The sequence below is a fragment of the Carassius auratus genome, chromosome 3, assembly GCF_003368295.1.
Source record: "Carassius auratus strain Wakin chromosome 3, ASM336829v1, whole genome shotgun sequence".
Classification (NCBI taxonomy): domain Eukaryota; kingdom Metazoa; phylum Chordata; class Actinopteri; order Cypriniformes; family Cyprinidae; genus Carassius; species Carassius auratus.
In genome coordinates, this window is record NC_039245.1 from 3,685,767 (window position 1) to 3,711,372 (window position 25,606).

The 25,606-nt window shown below is 37.8% G+C and overlaps 2 protein-coding genes across 20 annotated transcripts in view; both read right to left on the reverse strand.

The window, feature by feature from the left end:
- The window catches only part of LOC113043648 (C-Jun-amino-terminal kinase-interacting protein 3), a 32,560-nt gene extending 20,888 nt beyond the window's left edge, over positions 1–11,672 (reverse strand). For 6 of the 19 annotated variants that reach the window (XM_026203284.1, XM_026203182.1, XM_026203171.1 and 3 more), the window contains exons 1-6: positions 10,403–11,668; positions 5,890–6,010; positions 5,717–5,787; positions 5,266–5,354; positions 951–974; positions 540–684 (exon numbers count right to left, since the gene is read on the reverse strand). In XM_026203284.1, the coding sequence (XP_026059069.1) occupies positions 540–684; positions 951–974; positions 5,266–5,354; positions 5,717–5,787; positions 5,890–6,010; positions 10,403–10,702 (750 nt within the window). In that variant the 5' untranslated portion in view covers positions 10,703–11,668. Of the gene's footprint in view, positions 1–539; positions 685–950; positions 975–5,265; positions 5,355–5,716; positions 5,788–5,889; positions 6,011–10,402 lie in introns of all 19 variants that reach the window. The other 13 variants (XM_026203217.1, XM_026203200.1, XM_026203292.1 and 10 more) reach the window with 9 other exon arrangements.
- A 938-nt stretch (positions 11,673–12,610) lies between these two features.
- LOC113043733 (jupiter microtubule associated homolog 2-like) lies at positions 12,611–24,896 on the reverse strand. Its single transcript, XM_026203304.1, has 5 exons — positions 24,744–24,896; positions 23,879–24,030; positions 14,277–14,425; positions 14,053–14,095; positions 12,611–13,930 (listed from the first exon to the last, which is right to left on the reverse strand). Exons 1-5 carry the CDS (start codon positions 24,797–24,799, stop codon positions 13,704–13,706), a joined length of 627 nt encoding a protein of 208 aa, XP_026059089.1. The 5' UTR covers positions 24,800–24,896; the 3' UTR covers positions 12,611–13,703.
- Between the last annotated feature and the right edge of the window lie 710 nt (positions 24,897–25,606).

Here is a 25,606-nt window from a genome sequence, read left to right on the forward strand (position 1 = left end):
GGTGCAAAATATATATTGTTGTAAAAATTCAAACATGTAAATAAACATTTGAAACATTTTCAAATAATAAAATCTCTGTGCAATACCACTACATCATTTAAATATCAAGACATTTATCTTCAAAACAAAACGAAAAGAACTGAAGCACTGAAACTCAAGCTGTTTGTACTCATGTGACTTGACTCATCTGGAAAACAGGAAGCGAAGAATCACGCTTTTTTTCTTTTCCTTCAAAGAATGGATGTACAGTTATGCGTGCACAGCTGACAGTTGATGTTTCATGTAGCTGAGATTCATTTTTTTTATAACATATCTGTTTATTTCAGATGGCTAAAATAAGACAAAGATGTCACAGGACAAGGCAGAGGATGGACGGCCAAACTTAAATCATGGACCCTTGGAGGCCTGCTGGAGTCCATCAAGAAACCACAGACAAACCTGATCTTGACACAAGCAGGCGTAAGGGGGAGTGGCTGATAAAAAGATGATTATCATGACTCCTCCCCTGACGCTTTGGGGCGGAGTCATATCTGTCACACCTGGTAGCCAGAGGCGTAGACAGGTCTGCTGAGATCACTGGAATGCCAGACATCTGACGAAACATTTCTAGCCCCCCCAGGACTCCCACGTACCATGCCATCTCCACCAGGAAACAAATTCAATGATGGGGGGCGATCTGTTTTACTGCAGAAAAAGAAAGAGAGACAAGAAAGTTTATTAGTTATTTCCCACACTAAACCAACACCGGCACAACATAAAAATGAGCAGAAAACTCATCAGACAGGGTGAAAACATAAAGACACAAAACCAGATAGGAGAAAGAGGTACAGGGTTCTCAGTCTCTGACTACAACACTGCTAAACTCAGTATTTGAGTGGATGGCGGGTTCGTTTTTTATTGTAAAGGAGTAAAATGGGAGACAACTGTCAGAGATTGTTGGACATTTTTACCTTTTCCTCCTGTTGTGTCGTGGACTGCAGAGACACACAGCAGCACACGCACAGAAAGAAAGAAAGAAAGAAAGAAAGAAAGAAACAGAAAGAAGGTGAACACATGCAGATTCACAAACAATAGTCACACAATACTGACACAGGACATGACGTCACATTACATACAGTATGTAAAAACAGATGGAACTGACTGTTTCTGCAGGTATCATCAAATGTAATTTATTGCTTTTTAAAAAACAAATATGACATACACAACCCGTATATATATATATATATATATATATCTCACACAAATCAAACACACTACCGCTCAAAGGTTTTTAATGTTTTGAAACTATTCTGCTCACCAAGGCTGCAGTAATAGTAATATTGAGAAATATTATTTTATATTAGAATAACTGTTTTCTATGTCAGTATATTTTAAGTAAAAGTAAGTAATGAATATGAATAAATGTAATTGGTGACTTAAATGTAATTTATTCTGAAGCAATATGTTCAGTCTTCGATATCCATTCTTGCGGAAATCAGCCTATTTGAGCTATTTACCCCTTAAACTGATTTCCAAGGGTTTCTTACATAAAGAAAAGGCAATTTTTCCCTAATATTATAAAATGTTTGTTATCTTTCATATCAAATTCTTAGATTTCACTAATAAATTTAATTACTATAATAAGACACGATCAGGCTGTTACCAATACAATAAAATCAGTATCAATATTTACACTGCATTTAGATGCATGTACAAAAACAGTTTAACGAAGCTCAAATGTACCATGAATGCATTTACATTGCAAAATTACAACTCCATTAATAATGTTATGAGCTTAGTGTTTTAAATCATTTTTAATATTTGTTGCGAATTAGCTCAAAAGGGAAATGTATATAAGTAATTACCATTAATTAAAATGAATTATAATTGTTTATATCAGCTGCCAGTAGTAAATATAGCAGAATAATCATTACAATCAACTAATCTGTTCGTCCATCAAACATTCAGTGTAGATTTGTATTTGTAGATCAGTTTGTATCAATTAATGTTATTTTCATGGCCACAGAAAATAACTTTCTTATAGAACACATTAGAGCATGTAACAAGATCACGAATCATTTAAGTGACATTGATTTGTATGCATTGAAAGAATCAAAACCTAATGTAATTTGTGCATAAAAGCTTTATTAACTGAACACTAACACATAACTAGTCAAACAAACACACACACACACACACACACATACATACATACATACTTAGGGGAATTAGAGAAACCAGAAAATGCAGCTACAGAAAATAAGTCAGTTAACCACCTGAGCGGCGTTTTACAACATGGTCTACATCTTATACTGAACATATAAAAATAGTGGAGCAATATCAGAAAGGAGTTTCTCAGAAAAAAATTGCAAAGAGTTCTAGAGATCTACCGTCCATAATATCATCCAAAGATTGAGAGAATCTGAAACAATCTCTGTGCGTAAGGGTCAAGGCCAGAAAACCATACTGGATGTCTGTGATCTTCAGGCCCTTAGACGGCACTGCATCACATACAGAAATGCTAATGTTATGGAAATCACAAAATGGGCTCAGGAATACTTCCAGAAAACATTGACGGTGAACACAATCCATCGTGCCATTCGACGTTGCTGGCTAAAACTCTATAGGTCAAAAAATAAGCCATATCTAAACATGATCCAAGGCTCATTTAAAATGGACTGTGGCAAAGTGGAAAACTGTTCTGTGGTCAGACAAATCAAATTTATAATTTCTTATTGGAAAACTGGGACACTATGTCATCCGGACTAAAGAGGACAAGGAAAACCCAAGTTGTCTTCAGCACTCAGTTCAGAAGCCTGCATCTCTGATGGTATGGGGTTGAATGAGTGTGTGTGGCATGGGCAGCTTACACATCTGGAAAAGCACCATCAATGCTGAAAGGTATATCCAAGTTCTAGAACAACATATGCTCCCATCCAGACATCATCTCTTTCAGGGAATCTTGCATTTTCCAACATGACAATGCCAGACCACATACTGCATCAATAACAACATCATGGTTGCGTAGAAGAAGGATCCGGGTACTGAAATGACCAGCCTGCAATCCAGATCTTTCACCCATTGAAAACATTTGGTGCATCATAAAGAGGAACATGCGAAAAAAGAAGACCTAAGACAGTTGAGCAACTAGAAACCTGTATTAGACAAGAATGGGACAACATTCCTATTCCTAAACTTGAGCAACTTGTCTCCTCAGTCCCCAGACGTTCGCAGACTGTTGCAAACTCCAAAGATGTTATTCTGACTCTGTTGTGGTTGGGAGTTTTCTCCCAGATAGAAAAGTGAAATCATGGCTGAGCCGGCCCTGAGACTTAGCAACCAGAAGACGAAGCGGAAGACGGGAATATGATGAGGGAAGAAACAGAGGGGTCCCAGATGTGAGACCTTTTAACCTCTGTGGAGGTCACACCTCCGGGGGGACAGAAAACCAACAGTGACTTTAACTTTTAACTAAAACTGGTTTGGTTGTTGATACAAAACTGTGGCGAGTGGGGCGGGGCCGAGAGGCGTGGGAACGAGGAGTGAGGCCAGGTGTAGTGATTGGAGATGAGCTACACCTGCGCCCCACCGCCGGTATCGAGTCCCACGTAGGAGATGGAAGGATATAAAACTGGAGTGACGACCGTGAAGGACGAGAGAGGACCAGGCCTGGGATATTATTTTATGTGTTTGCTTTTTATTTGTGCGCACCAGTCGGCCGTGAGGGGCTGGTGCGCCGTTTTGTATTTATTTTGAATATTAAAATTATGTTTTGATTGTGCGCCGGTTCCCGCCTCCTTCTTCCCGATGATTAGGGAGTTTTTATTGTTACAAAAACTATTAAAGATTCTTAGAACACTAATATGTTGCATGGGTATTAACATTTAATATACACTTATTAAGTGTCATTCAGATCATCAAAATTCGAATTTGTAGATAACAAACATGCTATAAGTGAGGATACATTAACTAGTGGTTCTATCATAAGCATGCAAATAATTGTGTATGATTTATCCAGACTTAACATTTTCAAATAAGAAAAGTTGGAAAGCATTTGAGTCATTAGTTCAAGTGATTCATTCAGATGGCTGATTCATTCAAGAATGAAGGTGGTGTCTTTATGAATGGATCATTGTCTCATGATTAACTAAAAAACGCAGTGTCATTCAGTAACGAAACAGCTGTGTGCTGCTCGGAGATAATTGAAGGATTATTACACATTTACACACAAATCTGCAATAGTGCTGATCTTCGGGAAAAAGCACTATCTTTGTCGTCTCATTATGCTTGACTTGGCTATATCATATGTTATACATATAAAAACATTTTTACCACAGTATGTTTCTTCTGTGAGTTTCTTTGTGTGCTGTTGTGTTCATTTGTTTGATTTCTCCACGATATTGTCTCACACAAACAGGCCACATGACCCTCAACTGGTGCAACCTTGTTACTGTGAATACATTATTCATGGTCAATCTTCATTTACAACGAATTTAATAAAATCACAATCTTTCTCGCCATAATTGCTCAATTGCACTACTGAATTCCTTACCGAACATACAAAAGTTTAATTCTCTGCTCTTAGTTTTACCCCTCCATGTCCCCGCTAGAGGTGAAACGGTAAAAATATATTATCACGGTTATAGTGACCAAAATTATCACAGTTATCAGTATTATCAGGGTATTGATAAGTGTGCTGGAAATTTTCCAAAATTACTGACATAAATCTATATTTCAAATCAACAAACAACAAATAAAATAAATTGTTGTTTGCATAAACGCTAAAACAATAATGATGTCTGGATTTTAAGTGACAACATGCCTGATGACAGTTTTTTTAATAACATGCACGAAATGTTCTCATTCAATGCTTAATCAGTTGACATCAACTGACTAAATGAAAAAGAAATGTGTGAATAATCGAGTATGACTAAAAGCTAGACACAACTCTAGCTCTGACTAAGCAAGACATGACAGACTGTCACTGAGCATCATCACCCAGCGCCTAGCAACGCTGTCTCCAAGACAACTGTTTCAATAATGGGCCATTTTGCTTCATCAAAATCCAAAGCATCTGATACATATGTCCAAACTGCAATACACAGTCATAGCTGATGTTCCAAACTTAGAGAATATGAGTCTGCGGTTCAAAATTTGAAGTATTTAATTCTGTTTAAAAATAATCAGAGCAATTTTTCCAACAAAACATGTCATTTACTAGAACAAAGGAAACATGCAAAGCACAAATGAATTCCAAATGCACACACTCAATAACAAGTTACTCACGCCCGTCCGCAGCCTGTAGATTCAGACTGGTTGCTGCCTGTCTGTTGCATCTTTGAACGCTCAAAGTGTCCCACATATGTCTGTATCATCTAAAGAAAAAAAAACTATGTCAGTGTATAGTGGAGCCTCTAGAAGTGGAGCCTTGTATTTGTAACTTCTGAGTTATTACTAATAGTGTCCACAGAACTTTAGATGAATACATTTCCATTATGTTTGCATTCATTTCCCATGCCAAAAATCAATTAATCAAGATCACAATCACAAAAAGCTAATTTTTTTAGCAGCTAATTTTTTTAATAACTAGTAAAAAGTATATCCACTATGGAAATTTCCAAGAACTTTCATATTATTTCATACATTTTCATAACTTTCCCTACATTCTTTGCCATCCTTTTCCTCTTGGTTTTCCATTGGAACCCTGTGTTAATTTGATTTATAAATCTGTGCTGACCTCTGTATGGCGCTGGTGGAGGGCGTTATACTCTTTCTTCATGTCTGATTCTCGATCTTCCAGACGAGAGACTGCAGGGGAGGAACATCACAAATGCATAATGCAAGAAACTCAAATCTCTGTTTGTGTCAACGTGTGTGTATGAACAAATGTAATCAAGTGCACAGACTCACTCTGATCAGCATAGTTCTTGGCCTTCAGCTCGAGTTGTTTTGTTTGTAGCTCCAAAGTCTCCAACATGGACTGCAACTCCTTCTTGTCTGCCTCCAAGACATCTTCATATTCAATGAACTTCTGTTAACATGCAAACGCACACATTCACACAAGATCAGATCCAGAACCTGAACTGGATGGAGGAATTAATAGACAGAAAAACAAGATAGATTATAAATATACTTTATTATAAGAAGAAATACCAGAGATGGCTTGAAGAACACAAATAAACAATATATTGTCACGTTGTGTGTTCATTGTCTTCATGTTTCATCATTCAAAACATTTCTATCTTGTTTTTATTCAGTTACTGCGATAGCTGAATGTTTTTGTCCATATTTCCTGAAATCTCGTGAGTTATATTATTCCTGTGATGCATATGTAAGGTTTCTGTGCAAGGTGTGTACCACTCAATAATGCACACTCAGTCATGTTTTGGGCATGTATAGGAAAAAATTTAATTTCTCTCTAAAGAAATTTGTGAGTAATATTTGCTGAAGACTGATTTGTGAATGAACATTCTTTGTTTTGTTTAATACTCTAGGTTTTCATTTATTTTTTTGCATTTATAAAGTGAAACAAAGTGTTTATCCACTTTTTTGTTCCACTCTTTTGTAATGTTTTATTTTCATGTTCAATATTGTTTTAAATATGACAAGTAAAAGCAAGAGTAAGCTATGTAATAATCTGCATTTCTGAATCAGTAATACTGCAAATATTGTTTTAAATTCTTATGATGCAAACTGTAATTTGTGGCCCTTCACATTTTACATGGTTGAATTTGTGGCCCCCTTGGCCACTGAACTTGAGTACCCCTGCTAGAGTGTGTATATACAAATTAACTGACTTTCAGTGCAAAATGATCCATAACCCACGGTATGAGGCAGAACATCACAAGGTCAAAAAGCATTTTGGAGAAGGAATTGTTCTCCAAATACAACACAATGCAGTCACACATTACACACACACTCCAAGTGCAGTGTGTGGTGACTTTGAGCTGCAAGGATTTTAACGGGAACACAATAGGCTCTTTCTGCAGTGCGGCCCAGCCACAAACAGCCTCCTGGAATTCAGTAATCCTAGCACTGCAAAGAGAGGGAAAAACCAAACACACTCTCGAACACTATAACATTTTAAATCGGTCTTCGGTGAACAAATCACACCAGGCTGATCACGTCATTCTAACGAGTGCTTTAACTTATAAAGTCATTTCTAGAGTACTATATACAACCCATTTCAGAAGCATGTCTACATATGGGATAATAGAGGCATTACATATTATTTCATGCTTTTCAAAATGTAATTTCAGATTGCAAATTTGAGTTCTTTCCAGCTATACCTTGACATAACAATATTTCTCATTCTGTAGTTTAATCATGAACGGCCAGTAAAGGTGAAGTGTGTATTTTCTATATCACTAACTATACTGAATGAAATACATAAAAATAATTCGTGTTTCAAAATAGATCTGTCTGTCTGAAACTAGGGGTACTCCGATCATGATCGGCCGATCGTTATGCGCATCTCGTCAGTAAAGCCGGTTTTCTAATCAGCGGTAAATTCCATCAGATGCTTGATTTCACCTAGAGCAGCTGTTACTACACAGAGCCGTTGTTAACTGAGATGCGCAAATAAACGCTGAAAATGAACATGGATTTGCGCATCTTCTCAGTTAACAACGGCTCTGTGTAGTAACAGCTGCTCTAGGTGAAATCAAGCACCTGAGGGAATTTACCGCTGATTAGAGAACCGACTTTACTGACGAGATGCGCATAACGATCGGCCGGTCGTGATCGGAGCAGCCCTATCTGAAACTGTTGGGCCAATCAACATTGAATGAGATTATATTACAGTGTCAGGCTGGTTGGGATCCTCCCGAATAATGAATAATGTGCAGAGACACGGTTTAGTTTTCATTTAAATCTTGCTTGCACTTGTCTTATTTTTATTTTTTTACTACTATGGAAGTCAATGGCAACCACCAACTGTTTGATTCCCAGCAATCTTCAAAATATATAATTTTATGTTCAAAAAAAGAAAGCAACTCCTACAGGTTTGGAACGACATGAGTAAATGATCACAACATTTTCATTTCAAGCAGGGATATAAGATTTTAATATTGAATAAAATTACATGTGACAAATTGGAGTAGAGCCAAGTGCACCTGTTATGCCACCACACATCAGAAAGATGTCAATGCCTCATGCATGTCACAAATAATTTGTATTAAATTAAATTAAAATTAAATTTATGCATTTAGCAGACGCTTTTATCCAAAGCGACTTACAGTGCATTCAGGCTACCAATTTTTACATTCTATGAGTTCCCAGGGATTTGAACCGCCCACCCTGGCACTTGACAGCGCAGTGCTCTACAAATTGAGCTACAGGAACACTGTATCAACTAAGCTTTTATACTGTTAGATGTCATGTAACTTAAATTACAGTTAAAATTCTAATATGCAAATTCATTGTAATGATGTTCAATTAAACAGCGATTTCTCCCTTGGGGATCGCTAATTGTATTTTATCAAGCTGTTTGACATTCAGAATGTGTTCATACATGGATGAGTCCATATGAGAGGAAGACAGTGAGAAATAGTGAGGTGGATGTTCTTACTGTGGGCATTATACTCTACTGTACTCTACCGCCATAATCCCACAGGATGCGAAACTGGAGAGTGCTGTTTACTTCCCCCCTCCCTCCCTCTCTCTCTCTCTCTCTCTCTCTCTCTCCCTCCATCCCTCACTAGCTCACTCGCTCTGTGCTCTCTGTCGGTCTCACAACATGAGAATCGGGTTACAGCGTCAGCCAGCCTCCTTCTATGAGAAAATTGATTACCCATAATCACCCTCCCTGCCCATCATCCTCCCACTTTTGTCCTCTGCACCCCAAGCACATATGTCTTTGCATTGCTGCAATAAAACACTAAATACCTATCCTTAACACTTAACCATTTTATTGTATTAATTATATTGTTTTAAACCATGGCCTATTTCTTTCTGCAGTAGATACAAGCCTGCTACAATTCTGTTCTGGTCTCTATTATTTTTGGAGAGGTGGTTGCAACTGGTAAAGTGCACAACAGATTTAATTGAAATTATTATTATATAGTTTATAGTATCAACATATTTTATGAGAGCATGATAAATACGGTCTAGAAAAAAAATTGTGAATTATTTAAAAATGCGACTTCTTTGGCATACAAATTGCAAAATAAAATAAAATAAAGAAATTTCATAGGAAAAAAAATAATAAAGAAAAATATATTTAAAAGAAAGAAATGGATATAGACGAATAAATTAGTGTGGCCGGCTTTAATGTTTAAATTCCAAGACAAAACAAAAGTAATCAAGTAAAGCGTGAGAAGCATCACTGCATTTACTGCATTTCATAATCAAGTTCTTCTCTGTAACATCTGTGATCCTGAAATTGTATTTTCTCTTTTTTTGTCCTTTCTTTGTATCTTTTGATACAATAATATCTTTCTCTTAAAAAAACATTGCTCAGTTATGACAGATCTATCATCACTCATTCTCCATTACATATTCACACACTAAATCTTCACAACTGCAGCCATGACATGCGCTCACAGAGGAAACACTCTCACATGCCATTTACGCTATAACGTCTAAACTCTGCTATAAAGAGGAACACAACAAGAATCCCAATCATGCTCCAGCAGTACAGTCGATAATATAGTTGTGTTTGGAAAAAGCTTTGGCAATGTTAGCATGTAGTGACGATGCATGCGAAGAGTTATTAAGGGCATCTGTTCCCTGTGGCTGTCTAGTCATAGTAGCAGCGCCTGTGCTGATGCCCAAAAATGAAGAGTGTTTGTCTGAGTATTATTTATGTGCAAACGTGTATGAGATAATCTTTTGTAGGAGATTTAGAGATTTATTTCCTGCAAGTATAGGCAGAGAAACACATACAATTGCCATTATGGGACAAAGCAGAAGGGTTCCTGGAAGAACTGTAGTGCATATGACAGGACTATATTTCATACTAATGTGTACAGATAGAGGCACAGCCTACGGTACCATATTTTCTACATGAATTACTAAGGCCTCTAAATGATCAGCATGATCACAGCTTTGCTGGAATATCTGTCGCACACAATCTGCTACATCTCATCTGATTGACAGTTTATACCTTATAGTAAAAAGCCTTTTAACATGCGTTATTGCAGAATTTCATTTTTGTTTTGTTTTAGCTGGGGCCTTTGGATAAAATTGAGGTGTTTACTTAAGAGTGAGCTCCATATCCTCACTAATAAATAGGCTATAAAAGCCTGCATAAAAGACAAAAAGACAAAACATTTTTAGGTTATATGAATATTATTTCATGTGTGCTTGCAAGGCTCTTTTAAATGTTTATAGACCCAGTTATGATCAACTAATACACACAATCTGGTCTGAACAGGACATTGTCTGAAGGGCATGATGGGATGATAATATTCTGATAGTTTACCTCCTCCGCCTGTTTGCGCAGCGCTTTCTCCCGTTCATACTGCGTGATGAGCTGCTCGTTGTCCTCCCTGAGGAGCTCCAGCTCCACCTCGTGCTCCTGGTTCTCCGTAGACACCGAGTCGAGGTTCTCCAGGACGTTCACCACCAGCGGCATCAGCTCCTTCACCACCTCCTCGTCGTAGCTCTGGATGAGGCGCTCAAACTCCCGGTAGATGCTGCTGGCCAGGCCCGACACCCGATCTGACATGACCGACACGGCCCCATAATCGTCCTGGTACACCACCTCGTCCAGCTCCATCATCTTGGCGTGGTCTAATCCAAGCTCGTTATTAGAGAAATAATAATTTGTACACCGGAGACACGAATCGAAATGGCGAAACGGCTTCTATGAATGCATGATAAAGTCATCAGGTGCACATGATGCCACTTAGGTCCACGACCCGCTTCCACCGGCAGCAGCCGGGTTTCGGGATGTTTAACGTTCAGTATGTGTTGATGAGACGGAGCACTCGCGAGCGGACGAGCTCTGTTCCCCGCCCGTGCTCCGCGCCCCAGTGTCGGCCGCTCGATCACACGCGTCTCGCGGATTCTCGGTGATTCTCCGGTTGCGTCCGTCTCGTCATCGCTGCACTGGAGCGAAATCCATCTCATCACACATCACGCCCAACGAGCGTCTGTCGGGACGATGCACCTGCCTCTCAACAGCCGCAGCCCGCGAGCCCAGCCATTACTGAAAAATCAATGGAGGGGGATAAAAACGATTCCTAAATACGTGAATAAATATAGCTACCGTGCGATAGGCCCGCGGGCTCCCGTTGTCCTTGACAATCGGATATTGCTTTTCTAGCGTTATGTCAAACTGGTCATTTTTGGCATTACAAATGAATCCGGTGGTTGACAGGGGGCCGGAGCTCGTGATGCTGTTTCCGTCGGTGACTCTCTCTCTCTCGCTGGAGGGGCCCGCTGACGTCACAGCGCCTGCACGGAGCAGACCGGGAGAGTGATGTCTGACCGCCGCTGTGCTCCTGCAGCGGAACACCATGAATTACGTTTTTGTTATATTTAATGTATCGTATTCCGTAAACGAGTATTAAAATCAAACATTGGCGGATTGTTTGATACAGTTTTTTTAACGAGATGTCAACACTCCGATAAATTAATCAGGGGTCCAGGCAACCACACATATAAGATCACTTTCACAGTAGGAGATAATCGGATAGGATTTAAGGCATCAAAGAGGCAATTATTTTAGAGCCGTCCGCAAAAGTTCTCGCCAAACCCCTCGGATTGCATCATGTTGCACTCTAGCCCCCGTGCGTCTTCACATGTGATTGCAATACCGCAGTGGGGCACTGTCTGCAGCAGTTTATTCACAAAGAAACAAAAATGTGCATTTGAATTAAATTCATGTGCCACTTTTTTTTTTTTTTTTTACTTTTTTCATTTGTATTTCTGTAACACTGTACTGACCTGACCACTGATTCTTGAACAAAACTCATAAAACTATAACAATCATGAAATATTTAATGGTAAAAAACCTGGTGACTTTTTTAGCACTTTGTAACTACTACAAAGACAAAAAAAAGTCTCTAATATTTGTTATTTGATATAGAAATAAATGGTTAATAATTTGTAGAGGTGAATATTGCCTAGTACCATGAAATCCACCAAAAATGCATTAATTTTTTAAAAATAATATTCATATTAAACATAGTACTTTCATTTGTTTAAGAATATTCTTTTGGTCTCATTTGACTACAGAGAATCAAAAGTGTTACCCCTAAATGAGAATTAAAAGAGGGTAACAAAAAACTAAAAAAGAAAAAATAATAAATGTTGACCTTTTAAAGGCTACACAAACCAAAAAAAAAAAAAAAAAATTCTGGCAATATCAAATTCTGCCTCCATTCTGAAGGTCCTCTTTCCATATTTCACTTGTTATGAAATAAGTAGGGCTGAACCGACCCTTATACATATTTTACATGGCAAGTATAACTTAATTTTGTATCTGACAATGATGACATTCTGTGAAAAATGAGACCAAGACCTTGCTGAAAAACAAGAAACCAAATTAATACAGTGTTAAATAAACCATTTAAGTTGTCTCTCTGTAGTCGGTTTTGTACTTGAGAATCACTGATACCTCCTACTTTAAACAACACAAACCTGACTCAGTAACCTAAACATTCAGCAAGCATATGCACATCCGTTTCTAAGTGGTGATTTCAGTTTATTTCAAGCAACATGGTAAAACATCCTTTTATTGTCATGGGGGAAAAAAGCAATACAAAACTGCATACAAATGAACAATATAGAGGTGCATTGTATGAAACAGTCCTCTGTGACATCATAGTATCCAGTCACATTACCAAGCAACCACTGAAGTATTATTTTGGGCAGGGACGGCACTAGTCATGTGGGAAACACCCCCACACACACAAACACACACACTCACAGACTCATATTTTACCTTTCACCTGCCATGCAAAGAATAAAGTAGATGGCTAATGGGAGGAAAGGCCCAAATTCACACAAGTATTAAAGAATCAATGGTGCAGCAACTCTTTTCAAGTACAGCGTCAGGCATTTCAGATTATTCTCTTAGTTTAACGGTCTCTGGTTACATTCAAATGCATATATGGACATTTTATTAGTTTGATATTGTCAAAGATGCATGATTGTACGCGTTTAATCATTGTCATATGTGCTTTGGCAATTATCAGTTACAAAAACGGTGTTTGGTTAGCCAACTAAACTACTACTTTTACATTTGGCTTTGTGTCTTGCTCAAAAAAAAAAAAAATGCAAGAGCACAGTAAAAAAAAAAAAAAAAGTAGAAGGGAAGTCATCTTATTGCACAAAAGAATTTGCCATCAGAACACATTCACAGGGTTTCAAAGGGAGATCTGAATATGTCGATACTGAAGAGCTTGCTTTGGCGACCAACAGTGGTACCAGTTGAACACTGCATAGACTGCTCAGATTCATGAGGCAAACTTGCATTTAATACATTAGCAAATTAACAAAACATTATCACGTAAAGAAACAACCTTCAAGGCTAACCATTTGAAAGGAAACAACCATTTAGTTTTAGGAGCAAGAGTAACTGATTCGAATTTGATGAAAAAGAAAAGGGAAAGTGAGGAATGAATCAGAAAGTGCAGAATCAAAAAAGGAATGAAGAGTGACAGACTTTAAGAAAAAGAAAAAGAAAAAAAAGTTAAGGAGAAAGTAAATGATAAAGATAAGTTTTAGTACAGGTTAAAAGCAGATGGAAGAAAGGAAGAGACTGATGGCTAGGGCTAATAGAAAACCACACTGGACTTTCCTCCTGGAGGGTTGATCACTTTGTTGTGAGAGCGAGGGCGGGGTCCAAGGCGTGGCTCGTGGTCCTTTTCTGTTGGTTGCCACGTTGCTGCCTCAGAACTCTGATTGGCTGCAGGTGCAGAGGCTGCTGGCTCTTTTTCAGGCGTTGGTTGAGGGGTCACTGGCTCCACCTTCACCTTCTCAACTTTCTTAGGCACTGGGGCTGTACGTGAGAGAAAAACAGTTGGAAAGGGAACTGCCTGCCAATAATAAAGACTGTGGAGAAACAAACTGGGGCATGAAGAACAGATTACTAATGTGAGGTAAATCACTGGTTTTCTTTACCTGGTGGATCTGGAGTAGCAGGTACACCCACACTTAAATTGTCCTACAGAGAATAAAAGGGCATTAGAGCTGAAATGGGTGGACATTATCAGATTTTAATAACTTTGTGGAAAACAAACAATGAGGTTTAATGAGTCAAATTATGAATTTGTGAGTCACATACACTCCTTTTCAAAAGTCCATTCTTTTTTTGAAAGTGTAGTAGTCTACTGAGTTTGGACTACCTTTGGTTTGTTGGGATGTTGACTTTTCACAGAAGGTGGGGTCGACTCCGCACCCCCAAAAATGTAACTGGAGGCTCCACCAGGGGGAACATGTCTGCCGTGGGTCAAAGACGCCTCTGGGTCCCCAAATATCCCACTGCTTTTCCCACCTGAGACCGTAAGAGACACATAAATCAGTTTGAGATACACTAATGCTAGTAAAAATGGGATAAATGCAAGCACTAGTTCATACTTGGCAACAAGTCATGTCACGTCAGAATGTAAAAAATGTTCTTATGTATTTTGGTGTGTTTAGCAATTCTGAATTGATCCTTATTGTAGTTTATATGCAGTTCTTTGGCAACACCCTGTGGTCTTGGTTGATATGGCAGGTTGCCTTTTGCTTATTTATTAAAGTTACTGTATAATTGCGCTTATATGCTCTAGTCCAGTGGTTCCCAACCTTTTTCAGCTCGCAGCCCACACAACCACACACATATGTTTGCGCGGCCCACTTCAAAAAATTAACTGACCCCGCTATTGTTGGGTTAATAACTTAGTACTCAGAAGCTAGATTGTTAACTGTATTTATTGAATGAACTAGGGCTGTGCGATATGGACAAAAAAAAATCTTTGATCAATTTTGCAATTGTGACACACACCGATATGCTTTTACAGTCATAAATGTATTCAGGATTAATTTGAAACATATTTCCAAAAGAAAACCAATTAGAGCTTTATCAAAAAATTGTAACATCTCTAGAGCAGACATAAGTCAAAATTATCACTATAGTATAGATGTAACAAAATGTATAGACTTATGGCAAGAAAAATGAACTTTTTTTTCTTTTTTGCCATGCATTGTTCATAGAGCTCATTAATTGTAGCGGTGCCTCAGGTGTTTGCAGTGTGTATACAGTATGTGTATGCGGTCAACAGCGAGAGCGTATAAATATAATGCGAAAGCACATTAAAATAATGCACGAGTGCAAATCTCTCTGTTCGCATGCAGATTTCCTTTGCTCTGTCACAAAACCAGATGTACTTGCTCAGATACACGCTGCTCTGCGCGGAGAGCGGAGCAAAAATATCTAAGATAAAATGGTGATTTATTCTTAAACCAATCAGCGAGCTCGAATAGTGGAAGCATAGTAACAGTTTAATATTTCTTTTTTGTTATTTAATTATATAAATATGAAATTATGTTATGTTATGACTTAGACATTTGTACATATACTAACAATATAATTTCTTTTAATAGTAATTGGGTCCCACCTGCAATACCACCGCGGACCACAGGTTGAAAACCACTGCTCTAGTCTATGCCCGAAGCTCTTTGGTATCAGCCGCACCACAAGGATGCACCATTTCTATGTGTATTTAGCTTTGATCTGAAAGAAAACCGCGCATCCTTGTGGCACAGCTGACACAGAAGAGCATAGGCAGCATATGTGCTTTGGAGAGACACAGAGGAGACTATTGACAAAAGAATTGTTGAATAAAGTCATTATTTTTGTTTTCTTTGCTTACAGAAAGTATTCTCATCGCTTTATAACGTTACGGTTGAATCACTGATGGCAGATGGACTTTTCTGACGATGTCTTTCATACTTTTCTGGACCTTGACAGTGTATTTCACTAGACAGTCAATGGGACAGTCACAAGCCTCCTGGTTTCATGCTAAATATCTTAATTTGTGTTCTGCAGACGATCTGAGCTTTTACGGGTTTGGAATGACATGGGGGTAAGAGATTAATGACAAAATATTCATTTTGGGGTTGGAGTATCATTTTAAGTAATTTTTATTTGAAAAGAATACCTGCAATTACATTTATGCAAAGTATTCTTTCAAAAAAGAACATTGAATGTTTAAATATATACTGGATTAGTTTTGTTTTAAATTTCTCCCACTGTGAAATTTGGTGGAGGATCGGTGATCTAAGGGGTGCTTCCAACCAAATATGATTTCTGAACTCTTACTATGTTAAAACATAAGTAGTGTGTCATTTAAAAAGAGGCAAAACTTTATAATAACTTTCATTAATAAACTATAAACAAAATCGTTAAGAGATCATTATTGAATATATATTTTCACAGCTATAAATAAGAGAATGTGCTTAATACGCTTTTAAATATTTATTAAATATTACCTAATGATTAACAGATTAATAAACGGATTTAATTTCTTGTAAACTGAAGTGCTTACAAATGTCATTTAATGTTCAATTCATACAATTGTGCACTCCTTAATTGTTATCGTGGGCACTTCTAAATACATAATTATATTACAAGTTATTCATAATTTTGAATGCATTAAGCATACTATTCCCATCGACTTGTCAAAATGTACAACACCGCTGTATGCTGCTTGAAAGAGCATGTGCCCTCTGATGTAAACAAGCAGGCTTGAGAAGCACATGAGGAACATGTGAAAGACGCTCTGAATGAAAGCACATTCACTCTCTGACAGCAGATGGTGCTAAACTGCAGCCCTTACCCTGAAAACCCCATAAATATGGCAGCTGTGCTACTTTCTAAAATATATTTACATAATTTTAAATATCCATTCAGATTTGTGGATTCGCAGGTGCACTCAGGGCATGTCCAAACCCACTTTAGCTATTTTAATGGAAAAACGGTCTATGCGCCGGGCACATTTTTGGAATGGGTTGTCCCTATTCTCTTAATGAGTAATGGGCGTAACATTCAATACACCAATCAGAGTGTCATCTCCTATTCCCTTTAAGAGTGAGATGCGATCTGCCATGGCGTGAGCGCTATTTACATGGCGGATTTTGTTGGTGGAAAAACTGAATGATTCTCAAGCGAAGAAACCGATCTGCTCGAGCGCGAGCAGATCATCCACAGGACAAGCAGGAATCCACCAAAGGTCTGCACAGTCAGTTAATATATATGTGTGTGTATTGGCACGATTGTTCAATTAGTAAGCCAATTTAGTTCATCATTATACGTAGCAATAGGCTGAAGAAACAAAGTCAACGCACACTGTGGAGCCTCCCAGAAGCGCATTTTCTAACGATGTGCTCTTTAAATAACAAAAAAAATATTGTGCCACTGACTTCAGACTAGGTTTGAGTTGGTCTATGGCGCAGTCTTTTTTCAGCTCTTTAAAATAGCAATGCGCCTGAACACACCTCTTTTTTAGACTAGCATGCCCATGGGCGCACAAATGGGTGCAAATGCATTTGCTAATTAAACGACGTGGCGCTGGATGGGAAAATGCGAATGGCGTTGGACTGAAACTAGCAAACACACTTGCCTTGCGTCACATTGTGCCGGGTGTAAAAATAGGCAATTTATTTTCTAACTTTTTTATTTTAATCTGGACTACAACATACCGTAGATATTGTTTGAAAGTGTTTTGATTCTTTATTGCTCATAATCTTCATAACAAGCTTCATTAGTTAACATTAAGTGCCCATGAAAAATTCTTCTGAACAGTCATTAATCTTAGGTATTCTAATATTTAATAACACGTTAAAATCTAAAGTTGCAACTGTGTTAAGGAGATAAAATGAACTAAGACTTGTATTTTATAACAGATTGATAACTTCTGCAGCAAATGTAGCTATTGCTCATTGTGAATGTTAATGCATTAACTAATTAAGTTTTACTGTAAAGTGATACCTATGGGTCTTTATAGTTATCTTGCACTTTAATCTGTGTAAAACATTTAACTTTATATATTTTTCTGTATTGCTTTATTGTATTTAAATGTTCAGTTATTTTTGTTATATAAAAAAAAATCTAACCTGTTATACTGTATTATGACCACTTTTTTAAAATTTAAATAGCAATACCTTCATAATACCGTATACAGTGATAAAAGCATTAGCAATTAATTGCAACAGGAAAATTTGATACCGGCATATTCCTATTATAAATTATATTTCATTTAACTTCAGTTCATATTTTACCTTAAGCTCTTTTTTTCTTTTGGAAGCAAACTACTCATATTAACAAATTATTCATTAACTCTTAAACCGTCTGTAAAGGTCACATTTTTTTATCTTTGTTTGTGTAGACTTCTAACGTTTCCACATCTTAAATTATTATTTATTTATTTATGTTTTGCAGTACACAATCTAAAGCAGAAATTATTCATAATTTGTAAATATTTTTAATGTTTACTAATCATTAGTAGCTTTATGAGTATCTTTATCATCCCAATGGCAAAAGGTAGAAAAAATCTTTACAAATCATTTATTCATCTTCTATTCATGTTTTTGCAGTACCCAATCTTAACTCGAAACTACTCATTTGTAAGCATTTATAAACATTTACTAATTATTCAATATTAAACAGGGTATTCCTTTAATCATTCCTTATGGTAATCAGATTTACCCCTGACCCTTGAACCCTTAACCAATCCTTAAACCAAGCCATACCACCAAACCTACCCCTAACATTCCCTGTATCACACCTCATAGCATCAAGTGTTGTACATTAGCAAATAAGCTTTTAATCATTGTATAACATCTGTTCAAATCATTTGAAGTGCACGATCATATGAATTAAGTTTTAATGTTAAAATGTTTAAGCATTTTAAATTTACGTTACATAATTATGTTAATCATTAGGTAATGTTTAATTATATTTTTGAATATAAATTATCTTATTGATCTGTTATGCATTATATCATGTTTGTTAAGGGTTTATAAATGAAATTTATTATAAAGTTTTACCAAAAATGAACATTAACTTGTTTTCTTTGATGTCTGAAAACACTGCATCTTTTTTTAAATTTTGACTACTTTTCATTTTCTGCAAATAAATGCTCTAAATGACAATGTTTATCTGGAATTCGGGAGAAATGTTGTCAGTAGTTTATAGAATAAAAGAAAAACACATACTTATAGGGGTGTGTCCTACTAAGGATTTTCTTAATGGAATCAGAATTTTCGAATCTTGCTGATATTCGAATATTAGTTGAATCATATGTTTGGGGTGGGGCAAAATACATTGAGTTAAGACAGACATTCAACAGTCATATTTACTGATGTTAACACCCAGGGAAAATGTGTAACAAATGCCTTGCAGATACAAACGGGGAAAATAATGTTTTTATGTTTGGATTAAAAGATGACAGAAGTTATTAATGTTCTGCATTTCTGTTTTGAGCTGCACGCGCTGAAGACAACCAGTAGAGTGACACATTTGATAGCAAGTTTTTAAATCAATGGGAACTCATTGATTATAGAATTATAGAAATCATGTAGAATACGCTTCGTTGTTTATACAGCATAACATTAAAGTTAGGGCTTATAGGCTATATATACTTATAGGGGCTCTGAATGCAATCTCATTTTGTGGACGTGTTCTTCACGAAACAATGTGCAGAAACACGGCAGCCAAACTTCACAAAATTCACAGCGTTTTATTATAATGGACTTCTCATTATAATGGTATGTGTGAGATAGTTCAGTCATAGTTATTAATATTCTGCTTTGTAGTTTGACCTGCTCATGCGGTGCGCTGAAGTGATAATCATTGTAGTATACTTGACTCAAAACCAGATGTATTTTATATCAGGTAAATAATATATCCATGATTATATATACACCGGCTGAAATGTTTTGAAATCACTTGAACCCCTACCTGTTCGAAAAAATCCAGTCTCTGCCCGTGTCAGTTTGAGTCTTGGTAAAGTTTTAAATCCCTGCCGCCAAGATGCTCTTCTGTCGGTCACGGATTATGGAAAGTGAAACATAAATCTATAGGGGTGGTTGGATTTATTCACGCACTTTAAAATATTAATTTGAAGCTTCTTTTTCAGATTCTTACAGCTTTATCATAATAGGATTAATATTAACTTATTGTGAAAAAAACCACAAGTTGTATGTGAAATCAGAGATTTGAGCGCTCACATATGGTCAGAATGGCATAATCAATAATACCCCGCGAATATTTGACTGTTAGATTGGTAGTCGAATCATGCTCCTCGAATCGAAGGATCGAATCGTAGACTATTTGGGGTCACCCCTACATACTTATCCGTTTCTCTGGTTTTACTATTTATAATTATGCAGTAGTATCTTTAGAGCTATATATTAATTAGAGTTCTAAGAATTTAAACATGCTTGTCTTATATACAGTGGGTACAGAAAACAAATCACCCCCCCCTTAAAAATAATCACATTTTGTTGCTTTGAAATGAAGATTCACAAAGTTTTTGTTTTATCTAGCTGTATTTACTTAACATCCAAGCCTAAAATATATAACACCAACATGTCTTTAAAAAAAATAAATTAAAAACTAGAAATCACGGAGTTGGAAAAAGCATAACCCCCTCCTAAAAAAATACTTGTAAACTCAATCATATGTAGCTAAGGACCTTATCAATGGCGCACAAAGCCACTTTACTTTCAACTGTGATCAGCTGTGACATTTTGATCAGCTCAGCATGAAAAGATCTTTCCTGGAGCATTTCAGTCCTTGGTAGTGCAACTGAAGCAAACAGTCAACTATAGGTGGCAAAGCACTGTTAAAAGATGGATACAAAAAAAAAAGTCTCAAAGGCTTTATCAATGCATAGAAGCAGAGTGAAGTCTATTATTAAGAAGTGGAAGGTATTTGGTACGACACAGACCCTCCCTTGATCAGGACGTCACTCCATACAAAATGAAAGAGCCAAGAGGAAACTGCTCAGAGATACGACCAAAAGACCTGCAGCAACTCTGAAGCAGCTGCAGGAATTTATGACAAAGAGTGGTGATTGTGTGCAAGTGACAACAATATCACAGATTCTGCACAAATGTGGCTTGTATGGGAGAGTTGTAAGAAAAAAAAGCCCCTCCTCAAGAAAGGTCTCATGCAGACACGACTGAGCTTTGCCAAAACACACCTCAAAGATTCAGAGCCAGATGAGACTAAAACTGAATTATTTGTCCTCAGCAGCAAACGATATGTCCTGTGGAAATCTAATACAGCTCACAGTCCAGATAACAGCGTTCCTCCAGTAAAGCATGGAGGTGGTAGGATCCTGTTCTGGGGGTTTCTCTGCAACAGGGTCTGGAGCTCTTGTCAGGATTGAAGAAAAATAGATGGGGAAAAATACTGTCAAATTCTTGAGGAAAATCTGATGCCCATTGCCAGAAAATTGTCAATGAGAAGGTGGTTTATCTTCCAACATGACAATGACCCAAAGCACACAGCAGAACTGAGCACACAGAGATTGAAGGAGTAAAAGGTGAATGTCCTAGCATGGCCCAGTCAGAGTTCAGACTTAAACCCCACTGAAAATATGTGCAACGACTTGAAGACTGCAGTCCACAAACGCTAACCATCAAATTTACCTTAGCATTCCTGCAAAGGAGAGTGACCAAAACCTGCAAAGTCTAGATTTGCAAAGTTAGTAGAGACAGAGACATCTCCCAACAGACTACAGGCTGTAAATTAAAGCAAAAGATGGTCAAAGAAAATACTGACACAAGATGGTGGTGTTTCTCCAACTCAGTGATTCTAGTTTCTAATTTTTTTTCTGTTATGTTGGTATTACACTCACCTAAAGGATTATTAGGAACACCATACTTATACTGTGTTTGACCCTCTTTCGCCTTCATAACTGCCTTGATTCTACGTGGCACTGATTCAACAAGGTGCTGAAAGCATTCTTTAGAAATGTTGGCCCACATTGATATGATAGCATCTTCCAGTTAATGGAGATTTGTGGGATGCACATTCAGGGCACGAAGCTCGCGTTCCACCACATCCCAAAGATGCTCTATTGGGTTGAGATCTGGTGACTGTGGGGGCCATTTTAGTACAGTGAACTCATTGTCATGTTCAAGAAACCAATTTGAAATGATTCGAGCTTTGTGACATGGTGCATTTATCCTGCTGGAAGTAGCCATCAGAGGACATGGTGGTCATAAAGGGATGGACATGGTCAGAAACAATGCTCAGGTAGGTCGTGGCATTTAAACGATGCTTAATTGGGACTAAGGGGCCTAAAGCGTGCCAAGAAAACATCCCCCACACCATTACACCTTCACCAGCCTGCACAGTGGTAACACGGCATGATGGATCCATGTTCTCATTCTGTTTACACCAAATTCTGACTCTACCATCTGAATCCCTCAACAGAAATGGAGACTCATCAGACCAGACAACATTTTTCCATTCTTCAACTGTCCAATTTTGGTGAGCCCATGCAAATATTAGCCTCTTTCTCCTATTTGTAGTGGAGATGAGTGGTACCCGGTGGGGTCTTCTGCTGTTGTAGCCCATCCGCCTCAAGGTTGTGTGTGTTGTGGCATCACAAATGCTTTGCTGCATACCTCGGTTGTAACGAGTGGTTATTTCAGTCAAAGTTGCTCTTCTATCAGCTTGAATCAGTCGGTCCATTCTCCTCTGACCTCTAGCATCAACAAGGCATTTTCGCCCACAGGACTGCTGCATACTGGATGTTTTTCTCTTTTCACACCATTCTTTGTAAACCCTAGAAATGGTTGTGCGTGAAAATCCCAGTTAACTGAGAAGATTGTGAAATACTCAGACCGGCCCGTCTGGCACCAACAACCATGCCACACTCAAAATTGCTTAAATCGCCTTTCTTTCCCATTCTGACATTCAGTTTGGAGTTCAGGAGAGTGTCTTGACCAGGACCACACCTCTAAATGTATTGGAGCAACTGCCATGTGATTGGTTGATTAGATAATTGCATTAAAGAGAAATTGAACAGGTGTTCCTAATAATCCTTTAGGTGAGTGTATATCTCTCACTTGGATCTTATAAATTGTCCTGAGTAAATAAAGCTGGATTTAAAAAAAGAAAAAGATAAAAAAAACAGTGTCCATCTTCATTTCAGGATGCAAAGCAACAAAATTCTATTATTATAGGAGGGGGGAGGGGTTTTTTCTATACCCACTGTAAGAGCATTTGTGTCTGTCTGTAAAGCTGTATTATTTCAGCTCAGCTTTATTTTAATACATCAAGTTAATTTAATTTCAGTTAACAATAAGATCTTTTGATGTTTTAGTAGTAGTTGTAATTGTAACAAAAGTTACAAAAATACAAGATAAAAAAAATCAAATTAAAACCAAACAAAATGAATGAATATTACAGCAGTAAAGATTAAGACACAAGATGTTTTACATTTGCATGAGAGAAAAATTCTGAATCCTTTTCTTTCAAAATCTTTTTAAACAAGTCCATAGGTGAGCTTGGTTTTAGTTTTAATTAAGGATAACAACCCTGCTTTGAGAGGCTATTTGGTCATATCTAAAACCGTAGTAATGATACCAGTGACATAATCAGTTTCGTAACGACCAATAATAAAACACAGCATTACGTTTAACAGCACTTTAAGCTTCAGATCAGGCCTGTTTTAACACTATGACCTTTAAACCCTCTCTAGACGTCTTATTTGATCAGTTCGGTCTGTGTATGATCTCTCACAGTTAACTGACTGGTTAGTCTGTTAGACTGAGGTAGAGGTTCTGATTTTGCTTCTGGTGACATGATAACAAACGCAAAGTGCCCTGGTTTGCATAGAGGAAGAGAGTCTCGAACACATAAAACTAAGTAACAGTGTGGTGATTATTTTCACTCAGAGAGTGCAAGAGGCCCAAGACAGAAACACAGTGTCTCCTGGAAGCTCACCTGGGGGATTGGAGCGTCTGGGACCCCCTCGGGTCTCTTCTGGAGGTGCAAAAATAGAAGAGGACATTTTGTTTGGCCTTCTGGAGGCAGCAGTGTCTTCTTCATAACCACCGAAGAGATTGCTTGACCCTCCTCCTGGAGGTCTTAGTACTCTACACACAACATACAGATATTTACATGAATACTATACATTTTGTCCCATTACTGAAATGTGTAGATTAATAAAGAGCAAAATCTACAGCGTCACCCTATATCTGTGAGGCGGAACAGCGCAATTGCAGCAAGAAGTTCAGGCGGTCAGGCTTTTATGGGCCACAAGAGTTGTAGCTAAATTGTGATAACTAGTATATTTCTTTTAAAAAGTTAAAGCCCTGCACACTAACCAAACCCTGCGGCGTAGTTTAGTCCACGATCAACAACACTTTAAGCAAATGCGCCAACTTCGCAGTGCATAACTTAATATTTATTCATAAACTCATGTTTATTTTTAAGGTTGACATCATTTTAATTTACGAATAGTAAAATGCGTATGTAGCTCACAAACCTTCTCTTTGAGCCTCGGCGCATACGCCGCTAACGGCTAACACATAATATTGACCACATCACAAGATGTAATATCATATTTAACAGCACACACAGCAGTGCACATTGTTAGTGCAGTTACGTCCAGTAATCTGAACACACGTTGTAAATCCAATACGAGCTTTTTCGGGTCACTAATAAGAGTTAGCATGCAGCGCTTAGCCATGCTAAAATTTGTGTTTGATTCTCCTAAAGAATCAAAATTATTATTCAGATAAACACAGGCAAGTGTCAACACCAAAACCACATACACCGGATTGTTCTAGATCAACTGTCATCATACCTTGAACTTGGTTTGCCACTACTATCAAGTCCCTGAAACATGTTTGTTGAAGTCATGGTTGCTTGTCTTGGTCTACTGCGACGTGAGTGACCCAGAAACTTCAGCACCAGCCTTCCTCCTCCTCCTCCTCCTCCTCCTCCCTGCAGAAAGAGCCCGCTGCACAGAATGATCACTGTATGACATCAAAGTACCGCGAGAGCAATAAGAGAGCACACAAATCCAATGCATTCGAACCGCTCTCGCGGTACTTTGATGTCATACAGTGACCGTTCTGTGCAGAGCTGCTTAAAGTCGAAAGCGCCTAAACAACTCGTCAAATCTGGCGGAACACGCCCCAAAAGACTTCCACAGCTTATTTGCATTTAGGGCAGCACTGCAAATGTGATTGTGTGTGAATGGCTGGTTGTGGTATATTTCTATTGCCTGCAACGCAGAGGTGGGTAGAGTAAACAAAAACTGTACTCATGTAAAAGTAAAAGTACTTCTAAGCTGCGTCCGAAATCGAATACTGCATACTGGGTACTACATTTGAATTTGAACGTACTACTCGACCGTTAGAAAAGTACGTCCTATATAGTATGAATGTGGGTAGTATGAATGGAATTCGGACGTACTACATGCGCCATGTTGACATTGTCACGTGACATACGTCGTCACAACAGCGCGTAAATTTAAAGAGCCCAATCTACTGAGCGAACATCGGTGATGTTTTTCTTACCGCTTTCGTCTGCGTTTTTATGTCGTTTGAATTAACAATTCAAAGCAGGCGTCAGTCAGCTGTTCACAGATCATGCCTTCGTTGACAGCTTGTAAATCCTTTACTAAAATAAATTTAGCTTTTAATTTTCTACCTCAGAATAACA

Bases quoted from the DNA above. Each gene is read 5' to 3' on its own strand.
- LOC113043733 (XM_026203304.1), bottom strand. From the start codon at position 24,799: ATGACTTCAACAAACATGTTTCAGGGACTTGATAGTAGTGGCAAACCA. The intron at 14,096-14,276 runs GTAGTCCAAACT...TATTCTCTGTAG, and splicing joins AACATCCCAACAAACCAAAG to GACAATTTAAGTGTGGGTGT. The intron at 13,931-14,052 runs GTAAAGAAAACC...TCTCACGTACAG, and splicing joins TGCTACTCCAGATCCACCAG to CCCCAGTGCCTAAGAAAGTT.